Source organism: Podarcis raffonei, chromosome 4, assembly GCF_027172205.1.
Source record: "Podarcis raffonei isolate rPodRaf1 chromosome 4, rPodRaf1.pri, whole genome shotgun sequence".
Classification (NCBI taxonomy): domain Eukaryota; kingdom Metazoa; phylum Chordata; class Lepidosauria; order Squamata; family Lacertidae; genus Podarcis; species Podarcis raffonei.
The window spans coordinates 25,465,931-25,478,382 of NC_070605.1; the positions used below are offsets into that span (position 1 = coordinate 25,465,931).

At 39.3% G+C, this 12,452-nt stretch overlaps 1 protein-coding gene across 3 annotated transcripts; it reads right to left on the reverse strand.

The window, feature by feature from the left end:
• Positions 1–626: 626 nt before the first annotated feature.
• Positions 627–12,408, reverse strand: SKA3 (spindle and kinetochore associated complex subunit 3). 3 transcript variants are annotated; one of them, XM_053385855.1, is made up of 10 exons: positions 12,316–12,408; positions 9,696–9,812; positions 9,314–9,378; positions 8,082–8,247; positions 5,590–5,932; positions 4,589–4,677; positions 3,092–3,258; positions 2,683–2,895; positions 2,413–2,534; positions 627–1,509 (listed from the first exon to the last, which is right to left on the reverse strand). In XM_053385855.1, exons 2-10 carry the CDS (start codon positions 9,796–9,798, stop codon positions 1,503–1,505), a joined length of 1,275 nt encoding a protein of 424 aa, XP_053241830.1. In that variant the 5' UTR covers positions 9,799–9,812; positions 12,316–12,408; the 3' UTR covers positions 627–1,502. The 3 variants fall into 3 exon arrangements, with proteins under 3 accessions (XP_053241830.1, XP_053241829.1, XP_053241831.1); XM_053385854.1 differs by lacking the exon at positions 12,316–12,408 and adding an exon at positions 12,110–12,228; XM_053385856.1 differs by lacking the exon at positions 12,316–12,408 and adding an exon at positions 12,110–12,228 and having other exon boundaries at positions 627–2,534.
• Positions 12,409–12,452: the final 44 nt, after the last annotated feature.

Here is a 12,452-nt window from a genome sequence, read left to right on the forward strand (position 1 = left end):
TATATATTGTAAGGCCAACCTGTAGTGTGGAAAAATTAAATGAGAGGTATTTCATAAGCGCACTGTAAGATTGCCTTTTAAGAAACATCTTTTTGAACATCCATAAAGTACCTATTTTGTCAGAAATCAGAGTCTACAACGCACTCTGGGAGAACTGCATTTCCCCAGGTACAAAGGATTGGGTGTAGATGATGGGATTGCCAATGCGGTGAGCACAACATCTGTGCTCAATAATTGCATATTCATTGTGCAAAAATATTCACCCTAATACAGCTGTAGTAGGACTTACACTATCAGATGGACAGAAGTGTCAAGGTTTGTTGAAAAGCATCCTGAAATTGGTCATAATAGAAGGAAATCATGGCAGGTTAACACCTGTAATACTACACCCTATTTTATTCACTGATGTGTAAGTGCGACCAGGAGGGCTACCATTTTTGCTTCTGGTTTTGACTGTATTTGACTACGAAAGGATTTGAACCACGTAAGGTATTCCCAATTTAAAATGCAATTGTTGCTTCAACTGGAAGTTACATCCTTAAAAATGGGAAGTTCTGAAAAATCTTCCACAGGCAAGGTTATCCATTGTTTCCACAGCTGTATGACTGTCTTGATATAATTAAGTCCTTGTTAAATAATTTTATTTTTTAAAACTTGTAAAAATAAAAGCAGTGACATAGCTTTGTAAAATGTGTTTCATGACAATTATAGCAGTTGCTATCAAAAACAAAAGCTGGAAGTTTTCCTGTTGCTTGCTTGCCCACCTGCCCTTTTGTCTAGACATTACATCACACACTGTAGACTGAAGATGTGATTCTCTCATGAATTGCTTGCTATAAAATTGAAAACATTCTCAATCATGATAGAACAGGATTGCTTTAGTTGGAACGTTAGTGGGCGTTTTGCCCATAACAAAAATAATGGGGCATTGTACAGTGGGACTTCTGCAGCCTCTCAAATCTGCTCCAGGGTCCTCTCTACAGCACATAAGTGGATGCCTTCTTAATACTGTGTTGAAACATTAGTAACAGACCATGGTTAAGTATGAACACTTACAATCTTGGATGTTCCATCTAACTTTTTTTAATAAAAACAATCAAATTTAAAAAACCACGATGGCAACTCCCGCAGTCCTAAAAAATATGCAGAAAATTTGCGGGCAGGGGGAGGGTGGATTCAAAGATCAAATTAGTTTAAGAGCAGAGCAGCAGAGTTGGCCACTTAGTATTTTCCCCTCGCTTCTACCATCCTTGCGTATCAGCTCACAAGCAGGATTTAAACAAATATTTAATAAATGCAGTCGTAACTTCCATTAGCATGGAGATACAGGTTTTCATAATGTATTTGGGGGTCTCTGGGGAAATGAAAGAAGAGACTATAGTTTTAGTTAAACTGGTTGCCAAACAGTTAGAAATAAATATTTTGATATTTTCCCATGGAGTTTGCTGGACAATCTTCATTATAGAAGCCTCTAAAAAGCCAAGTCATAGCCTTCATCCATATTACTTTCTGCAAATGTAATAGAAAAACAAACAAAGCAGTTAAATATTGGCACCATGTTCAAGTGACTTCCATTGAAACATGCCCATTTGTATTCATTTCATAGGGGTCTTGACTAAAGGACAGCCATCTTGGTTGTTGTTTTTTTAATGTCTAAAGATTCACTCTTCTAATGAACTGCTAAGTCTGAAAGTGGAAACACATTGCATTCCTTCTTTACCAGTCTTTGAACTCCTGTTCACCTTTTCCTCCAATAAACCCGGGTCAGGCCCAGGCAACGAGAGCTGATTTGAGTAATGGGATTTTCAATTAGCCCAATCCCACCTTTCAGTCTGTCCTCCTTTCTATTAGACACTGATAAGGCGCTCAGTGGCTATGTTCTACTTCCAGTGTCAGCCGCAGTTTACCTCTGAATGCCAGCAGCAAGGAATCTCAAGTCAGAAGAGTGCTGTTATGCTCAAATCCTGCTTTTGGGCTTCCCCATAGGCATCTGGTTTACCACTGTGGGAACAGGATGCTGGGCTAGACAGGCCACTGGCCTGATGCAGACCTATTCTTAATATATACTGAATCTTAAAACTTCAACAAGATATTGGCAGTAGCTCCGTATCCACACACTGTTTCCAAGAACTATGACTGGTTGCAGGAGAGTTCCCCGACAGCTAGCTTTCATTGATGCCATGTGGTGGGTTGGAATTGTGGCTGGGTGCAAACCCACATATACAGCAAGAGGCAGGGATGAGTAGGGGTCCTGTTCTTTGGACACCATGCCACAAATCTACCTACTAATTCCATACCTTTGCAAGGGGCAGCGAGTGCCTCATATGCCTGCACATAGTACAATGCTACTTCCACCGAGTGTCTGGAAAAGCCAGACAGGTGTGTGTGGAATACCTCATCCTCAAATCTCACCTGTTTTCTTTGTTCCCGGTATCAAGAACAGGCTGTTTTTCAAACTGTGTAGCAATTCCTACACGAGTCCCCTTTTCCAGTGATCTGTATGCTTCTACCTTCGGATTGTATTTTGACAAGATCTGTAACAAAAAATAATAATAATTAAGTAGATGATGTTAGAGAAGTGTGGACCTTTCCAAGTTTTATACTTTCCATGCATAAGGAAAACAATTTGCTGGCAAAAATGTCAAAATCGGCATTAGCAGCAGGAAGGTTTAACTTGTTCACCTGAGAAATCTGCCTTGGAATCACAGTTATTTCAGGAGGAGGAGGAGGGGAACTGAACAGGCTACTGTAATCTGATATTTCTGGAGGAGGCAGTTCTTCAAGCCTATCCAGTACTGCTGAAGGTGGTTCAAGATACTCCAGATACTTGTCTGAATGAGGGACAGGCGGAACAGTGCCGTATCCAACAACTGTATTATTTGGGACACATGTCTGCTGTAAGGAAAAAAACCCAAAGAATTGTAATGTTCAGATAATGAAATACAAGGACTATTTTTTATTTTAAAAATCATGCAGTTAAGACATCCTTTGAATATCTTCATTGTTAAAAGCCTTTCCTATGAGTACAGCACGGTGCAGAAGTCCCATTAAGAGACCCATTTCATTTACAAAAGAAAAACTCAGTGCTTACTTTAGCTTTTGTTATCAGAGACTCTGTATCTGGAAGAGACGTTTCTGTCATATGATTAGAGGCATCCAATTTATTACTCTCTGGGGATGTGGCATCCTTTCTGCTGGGAATCTTCAAGCCAGGTGTGCAGAACTCAGGTGCAGCGGGTGAAGCCATATAATCGTCATCTGAAAACACAGTACAGTATATGATTGGCAATTTCACACAGAGTCTACAAATTCATTCAGGCATAAAAGGATGAAAGTGCAGAACTGAGGACCACACTTCCATGAATGAAGAGTTCTCACTGGACCCAGAGATTTATATCTGAATGCAATAGAAACTTTCATCACTGGTGAATGCAAGCTTTTGGCCTTTCTGCGTAGCAGAATGTGATACATGCCTCTGAACAGTTACATTCAGATAATGAAATCAGATTGCCAGAAACAAGTTTTCCCAAATTCTGAAACTCCTTATCAGGATAAATTGTCATCACTCTCTCAATTCATACCTACTTCAGTGGTTTCTGGTCCATTTCCAGGCCAAATTCAATGTACTGGATATGACCTTAGGCCGGGGCAGCCAGCAAGGTGCCTACCTTGAGAACAAATTATCCAAAGGGCTGCCGCCTCCTTCAATATCAACTAGGGCCACCCTCCTGCTTGTCCCATCATCTGATGTTCAACTGATGGTGGTATCTCGTGTGGTTGGTTGCCTCTAGGCTCCAGAACCTATCCCCTTCCCGAATGAAGTCAAATACATTTTTCATTCCAGCAGCCTTTAGGTGTGTTGAATAGGCAATTGTTTTGTTTTGCTCCTGGTTTTAAATTGGAGCTGCTTACTAGATTTTATTTCAGCTTTCATTCTGCCTGTTCTTTGTTTTTCTTAGACTGTTTTTATGAAACTTGTGAGCTGCCTTGAAACTTTTTCTAGACAGAAAGGCAGTATATAAAGGTTTTTAAGGGCAGGGGGGTGCAGAACAGCTTCAACCTATATTTGGATAGCCCAAGATGTAAGTTATTCAACTGTATGAAATATCAATTAAAAATATTTTTTATTCAATTTCTAAATAAATGCGCTTCCCAGTTATTTTCTTTGTACCGATTGGTCAAAACACTGGAAGAACAGATTTACTGCAGGTTAGGCTGCAATTCTAAACACAATTTCTAGGGAATAAGCTCAATTAAACAAAGTGAGACTGACTTCTGAGTAAATATACAAAGGCTCACACAAGAAAGCTTATTACTTCTTTTTAAAGAAAACTGATTAAGAGAGCCTGGAATATCCCTGAAACCAGGCCTCCACAGGCTCCCTTTGGATAACTCTTTACTTTCATTACGTTTCTTCTAGATCACAGACCTCCATGGCACACGTGTTACCAGGAGTGCCAGCTAGGTAGCAGCCTCACATGCCTTCAGACCTTATACTCTGGAATCTCTTTAGTTACAAGCCTAGGATATTTGAATGGTTCCTTACGGAAAAGAAATCACTAGCCTAATTTGAATACACAGGGCTTACCACAAAATTTGTTCTTTTGCTTAGGTGTAGCTAGGTTCTTGTTTGATTCCAATTCCACTGCAGATTCACTCGGTTTATTATTAGCTTGCCTAAGGATAAGACAAAAATATTGTCACATCATTTCAACTCCCTTCTCTTTTCAGTAATTGTGAATTGGGCAGAAGGGAACAAACTTAAGCACAAGTAAAATAAAATAGACTCATTTTCCCTGTTTACCCTGGTCTCCATTTCCATCCCATTCCCCCTGTGTTGAATTATAGACCGTAAGCCTCTTGGAAGGGAAATTTACAAAGTACATGCACTCAAATATTTGGGAGACTGCAGTTTATTAAAGAGGCTCAAGGAGATGCCCTCTACTCTCCCTCTTTCATGACTTCAACACAGATCCATCACCCACACTTGCAACCATCTTTTCTGATAGCTCAACTCTCTTCCACAGTCCCATCACAGGTTGGATGGGGAGATGGGGGCTTGCTTTTCTTTTCCCCAGCGCTAGGTTATTACTGATGGCGTCCGGAAGGGGATGGAGTTATTTTGTGCATTTTCTTTTTTTAAACTGGAAACCATTAGCTGAAAGTGTTTTGTACAAAAGGCAGAATTAAAAAATCTCAAAGAAAGAGTAAATGGTTAATCGGTCTTCCAGCTGGGGGGTCAGAACCCACTACTTGGGCTCAGCCTGATTCAAGATAGATTGCAACAGCAGTACCAGCACCGTATAAACATGTTTTTTTAAAAAAGGAAAAAAATGAGTCTCCAAGTGCATACTTGGGTTAAAACAGGGAGGGGGGGGTGCAGTTCTGAGTCAGAAAAGGTTGAAGACTACTGCTCTAAAATGATGGTGCCATTAGAGGGTAGCAGCAAGTCTCACCCTCCTCCCACTAAATATTTGTGTGCACACAAAATCTGCAAATCTGCTGGCCGATCACCTCAAGGATGGAAAGTGTCATTAGACAGAAATGAGAACCCGTGTATTTTTGTAACTCTCAAAGGATGTCACTTACCTACTGTTTTTGGGATTGAGTAGGAAGATGGTTTGATCTACCACTAAACTTGTGGTATCATCATTCAAACCCATTTTATACCCATAGATACGAAACTGTTCTGCCTTGGGTGATAAACGCTCAGAATAATCCACTCTCGGTTCCTCCTTCTGTGCATATGTGGGCTGATTATGCAAGATGCCTGAAGTACTTGGGAGAGCATATTTTGAAAGGCCAAAATCTGAAAGCTGTGGAATTTGCAGCAGAGCATGAGGTGCAGATGGTTGTTCAGGAAAATCAAGGATTTTGGGCTCTTCTTCAGCAGATGTAGACTCAGGGTTAATTTCAGCTTCATCCTGTTTTGCTTTATTAAAAAGATAATCTGCTTAGTTTCAAAAATAACCAACTTTTAACGCTGACACCAAACCCTACATATACTAAGTAAAATAGTAACACCGTCGCCCAACCCCACCCATCTTTCCCCTCCTCCACCTCTTTCCCCCTTTTCTTCCCAATGTCTCAACAAATGAAACTGATTTGTAAAAATGTTACATGGGGGGAAAAATACAAGAGAGACATTGCAAACACTTTTGTAAAACAAGAAAATCTTTAATAAAAAAATAAATAATAATAATAAACCCCAACTTTTTAAAAAGACTGAATTGCTCATAGCCATTTATACATTTCTGATCTCCTAATCACAGATCAGGAGTATTAGCACAGTATAGTGAAATATCTGAATTTATGTTAATACAGGGTTATGGTTTAATATTTAGCAGATTCTCTTGTAGGGTGGATTTGTTTTAAATCAAATTGATTTAAATCACTAGTCAGCAAGACTGATTTAAATAATCTTTTTTCTTTTTCTTTTTTACAAGAAGACTAATTCTTCCCGGTATTACCGTAATATTTACAACCAGATGAAGGTTTCATTTTTGGAATAATAAATTTTCAGAGTAGTTTTTACAGTTATATCAAAAATTACTGATTTGGTTATACTATTAGAAATACATAGACAGATAATTATGAAATTATTGTGAGGTTTAATAAGTTAACTGTTTATATTTTGACAACTTTTCTGCTGTACTTTATTGGAAGGAGAAAAATAATCATTTCCTTAATAACAATTTAAACAATTTATTTAACTGAAACAATAACATTATAGCATATGTATCCATGTTTGTTAACTGATGTGGTTAAACAATTAAAAATACCGGTAAATAAATCTTAGACTGAGTTTTAGCACACATGAAAAACTTAAAACAAATCCCTTTTTCCTGATGAATAGCCTTTGGATTATAACTTAAATAGAAAAATATCTTTAGAATGATTTTTTCTCCAAAAGCATTTAAGTTTAAAAATCTGATTAAAATTTTTAAAAATCTGTTGTTTTAAAAGAAAATCATCGATTTTTATCCACCCTGTTCTCTTGTAGTCAAGCTTTACAAACTCAATTAAAATTCTAGTTCAAACTGACTATAAAAGAAATTATAATAAAGCCTGGTTACTACATAATAATAATAATAATAAACCATTGTGAGGATTGATATATACTAATAATGGAATAGGGGACACGGGTGGCGCTGTGGGTTAAACCACAGAGCCTAGGACTTGCCAATCAGAAGGCTGGTGGCTCGAATCCCCGCAATGGGGTGAGCTCCTGTTGCTCGGTCCCTGCTCCTGCCAACCTAGCAGTTCGAAAGCATGTCAAAGTGCAAGTAGATAAATAGGTACCGCTCCGGTGGGAAGGTAAATGGCATTTCCATGTGCTGCTCTGGTTCACCAGAAGTGGCTTAGTCATGCTGGCCACATGACCTGGAATCTGTACGCCGGCTCCCTCAGCCAATAAAGCGAGATGAGCACCGCAACCCCAGAGTCGGTCACGACTGGACCTAATGGTCAGGGGTCCCTTTACCTTTAATAATGGTATAGCAAACTATAGAAGAGGAGTGGAATTTCATGGGTAATAGGAAGAAATAGCAGTGAGGGAGGTACATAATATATTCCAGAGCTCCTAAGCATAGTTAGGAAACAAGGAACTCTACCATTCGAATGCAGCTTAAAAAAAGAAAGAAAAGTAAACCTGACTAGCTACACCAGAATATGGATGCACACTTGAATGCAAACACCACTGAAAGCAATTCAGTGTGGGCAGTATCTGCAACTGGATGGAAGGTTTATTATGCAAATCTTAACACAGCAAGAGATACTTGGGCAGAAACCTCGGAAGTATATTAAAGAATTACATTAAAGGATATAGCTTCCACAGCTTCAGTACTTATAGGCATATAGCAGTTATATAAGTCAGAGCTTTTAATTAAAAGGATTCCAAGCACATTTTACACTAGAATAAAAAAGGAGGATGACTGGAGTGAGTGAGTATGCAACAAAAGTATTAGTAATTTCCAAGCTGAAAGCTTCTATTGCATTCTGTAAAAACACCCAATATGTTCTTTAATTTTAAAAGTGCACATACAGCGATTAAGTGAAATGTGGAATATATTCATAGTTACCTGCATCCTCGCCAACAATGGGTTTGTAGCCATATTTCTGGAAGAAGTCTCTTATTTTTCCAAGATCTGTTGAAGTTTGTTTCATCAAAACTTTAGTGGCTTTCAAGAAATAATATGTAGCATCTCTTTCTGAAGAACTCTTACAAAGAGTATTATCAGCATCACTCTTCAATTAAAAAAATGAGTTTATCTTTAGACAATACTGAACAGTTTGTATAGGTCAGCAAGCAGTATGGCAGGATTATGACATCAGTTTTTTATTATTGCCAACAGAAAAGCAGCAACAAAGGGTTCTTTTTTTTAAACGAAGGGAAAAATTCTTCTACAAAATATGAATGATATACTGTATTTTTCGCTCTATAAGACACACCAGACCATAAGACACACCTAGTTTTTGGAAGAGGAAAACAAGAAAAAAAATATTCTGAATCCCAGAAGCCGGAACAGCAGGAGGAATCGCTGCGCAGCGATCCCTTTCACTGTTCTGGCTTCTGGGATAGCTGCGCAGCCTGCATTCGCTCCATAAGACGCACACACATTTCCCCATACTTTTTAGGAGGGAAAAAGTGCGTCTTGTAGAGCGAAAAATACAGTATTCCTCCACATGCTTTTGGAGCATTAGAGCCAACATTGTATATCACTGATGGATAATTTGGTGCAAGCTTAACAGAAGTATTTTAATTTTCCTGCATATTTAGAATCATAGCTGACACACAGGAAGAAAACAAACGTTACCCCTCACTACTAATGTGACTTACTTCATAAATGCAGAAATGTAAACATTCACTACCAAACAGGACTTATCTTCATGCTTACATTTAGTCCTTTATTTCAGAGTGCATAGAATCAGAGAATTGTAGAGTTGGAAGGGATTCCAAGGATCATCAAGTCCAACTCCCCGCGATGCAGGAATCTCAACTAAAGCATCCATGACAGATGGCCATCCAACCTCTGCTTAAAAACCTCCAAGGAAGGAGAGATCAGTCCCTTCCACTGTCAAACAGCTCTTACTGTCAGAAACTTCTTCCTGATGTATAGCTGGAAATCTCCTTTCTTGTAACTTGAAGCCATTGGTTTGAGTCGTACCAGGTAGGACTCGAACCAATGCTGACTAGCTCTTTCTTTAGAATTTCAGTGAATTAGAACTTGGCATACCTAATACATAACCAGTGAAATTACAGCAAGAGTTTTAAAAGGTGGAGCAGGGGTTGTGGAGAATGGATCAAAAGTACCTTTAGCGTTCTGACTTCAGAGAACAGTTCGTGTAAGTACCTCATTGGTGAATCTTCTTCAAATTCTTCAAGCCATGTTTTTAAATGAAAATGGATTTAGAAAGAAAACACAATTCAGTATCTTTAAGGTATTCTGAAGGACAGCAGTTCCCAAACTATTTTTCCTATGGACCATTTGAAAAAATCACTAATGGTCTTGCTGGACCATTTTCCACCTCATTATAGCAATGCACTGTGCTAGATGCTGTATGATTTTTAATTACAATTTTATTTCTTATATTTTATTGTATTACAATTTGAATTCCATAGAATACTATGTAAAATACAATAAATAATAAAATACCATGTAATTTTTTATTTTAGTTTCATGGGTCTTCCTTACCTGTGTCATCACTCTGAAAAATCTGCTTCAGCTGCTCGGCCTCTTTTTCCACAGTGACCGCTAAGGTTCGCAGTTTGTTGAAGAACATGCCGCTGACGTCCATAGTGAAGGAAAACCCTAGACAAAGCAGCAGGTTTTTGTTGCTATTGGCATAATTTGCAGAAAGAATACAAAGCAACTTTTCAACAAATAGGCAGAACACAAGCCATAGAAGAGTAATAAAAATAAATAAATAAATAAATAAATAAATAAATATAAAGTTTTAACAGCTCAGCATTGGGAAATTTGGTTGTTTTGCAAGAGACTTTCCTCACAATCAGTTTAATCCAAGGAACACCTGCAGCAGAATAAATTTGTGTCACATACACTGCTGGATATTGTGTGTTGTCATTAGCTACCATTGATACAACACCCACAAAGATCTGACATTTCTGAGACTTTTCAGTGCATAGGAAATGCCACAGTTTTGTGTTTGTGTGTGTTATTATCACTGATAATTATATTTTTTGGATTCAAGTTGAAGTGAAATTCCATTCCCTTTGAAATAAAGTACCAAAGAACACTGCAATTTTATGAGAAGCCATCACCCTAATAATTCAAAGAATATCTTCCTCAAAAAGCAACCAGCTGTAGCTACAGCTTGCTAGTGTGCTTTGTTTCAGGCTTTGATGCCTCTTTTCCTATGCCATATACAAATGATGTCATTACAGAATAAAGCATGGAATAGTATATTGTAGCTAATCTAAGCTATACATCTGCATTCTAATTTGTGAGCCTCAGGCCAGGGACTGTGGATTTTAATTTTGCTCAGGACTTTGAGCCCTTCTATAAAGAATAAATGGCAGTGATTATTTAAACAAACAGATTCAAATATTTTATTATTAGTTAATATATTTGTATACCACCCTTCAGAGGGCAGTTCACAACATAAAAATGCAAAACAAGAACATAAAATGCATATTTGCATTTTACATACAAACACAATTAAAAGACAATAGCCAAAGGCCAGGTTATGGAGAAAGGTTTCTGCCGGGTGCCTGAAGATATTTAATGAAGGTGAGGGAGAGAGCATTTCCTAGCAGGAAGCCACAGTAGAAAAGACCCGTTCTCATGCTGCTACCCTCCAGCAGAGGTGGTCCTTGAGAACCTCTGTTTCCTGAGAGTAAGATCCACTGAAGCCAATTTTCTTCTGAGTAGGCACTGCACTGCAAGACTGAACTTTTTATAAGGTCCTAGACAACTCAGGTCCAGGCTTTTTTGTACCGCTATATCTCCACACTCAAAAGATGAAGTGCTCAGCGTGCAGCTACTGACAAGGCCTTCAGTACGGTTGTACAAATATTATTAAATTCTGCCCCCTCCTTGATTAGACAGGCACCTATTGCCCTGTGCTTTGGACATCTATTCAAACCTCTGCTTTTTACTCAGGCCTTCCTCCAGCTAATTATTACTTTAGCCCATGGCCAATACAATCTACCACAAATGACTTTTAATATGCTTTGCAATTTTGCTTTGATATTTCACGTTAAGCATTTTATAAATCCTTAAAAATGTGGATCAAGCCAAGGCCTCTTCAGTCCAGCATACTAGGGCCAGCCAGATGCTTTGGAAGCTTCCTAGTGGAGTTTGAAGATAACTCTCCCCTAGTAACCTCACTATCCAAGAACACGCTTTCCAGTTATATAAAAAGAAACGTTTTACATGCTGCTGTTATTTTAATGGTGCTAAACTCTATATCTATATTACCACACTTTACACCTTAGAATGCTTCATGGTATATTTTATTGCTGCATTGCATCCACCTTGGGAGAATTGTTGTTTAGTCGTGTCCGACTCTTTGTGACCCCCTGGACCAGAGCACGCCAGGCACTCCTGTCTTCCACTGCCTCCCGCAGTTTGGTCAAACGCATGTTGGTAGCTTCGAGAACACTCTCCAACCATCTCATCCTCTGTCATCCCCTTCTCCTTGTACCCTCCATCTTTCCCAACATCAGGGTCTTTTCCAGGGAGTCTTCTCTTCTCATGAGGTGGCCAAAGTATTGGAGCCTCAGCTTCAGGTTCTGTCCTTCCAGTGAGCACTCAGGGCTGATTTCCTTCAGAATGGATCAGTTTGATCTTCTTGCAGTCCATGGGACTCTCAAGAGTCTCCTCCAGCACCATAATTCAAAAGCATCAATTCTTCGACGATCAGCCTTCTTTATGGTCCAGCTCTCACTTCCATACATCACTATTGGGAAAACCAGAGCTTTAACTATACGGACCTTTGTCAGCAAGGTGATGTCTCTGCTTTTTAAGATGCTACCTTAAAAAGAACTGATGATGTTGTTCAACCACTATTAAGGCTTTCCAAAACTTGCCCTCCCCACGTTTTAAAGAAAAACCTGAAAGGTGCAGAAGACAAAAAGGAGCCTTACCGTTGCCACGCTCGGGGAGCCTGCAACTTCTCTGCCTTCTTCCACACGACCGCTCACTAACACGTATTTACAGCCCCTCTCTCTACGTGCAGGAACAATAAAACGGTGAGGGGGGCGAGAAACAGTAAAAGGGACCTTTTTGAAAACCAGCAAACGGGGTGGGGTGGAATTGCTCCTTTAAATCTCTCTCTGTCTCCAACCCCTACCGCTTTTCTCTCACGCCACACCCCCCTCTCCCGCCTCGACGTTTGAATCTGCCAGCTCAGCGATTGGTCAGCTGGGAAGCGAGCGAGCCAGCCCCGCCCTTGCTTACTTTCCACGCCTCTTCAGTGAAGCTGGGAGG

What these genes read in the sequence shown, in the direction of transcription:
- SKA3 (XM_053385855.1), bottom strand. Translation starts at nt 9,798, where the DNA reads ATGGACGTCAGCGGCATGTTCTTCAACAAACTGCGAACCTTAGCGGTC. An exon ending in TTTTCAGAGTGATGACACAG is followed by an intron (nt 9,379 to 9,695) that starts GTAAGGAAGACC and finishes CATGGCTTGAAG; the next exon opens with AATTTGAAGAAGATTCACCA. An exon ending in TTCCAAGGCAGATTTCTCAG is followed by an intron (nt 2,535 to 2,682) that starts GTGAACAAGTTA and finishes TTTTTGTTACAG; the next exon opens with ATCTTGTCAAAATACAATCC.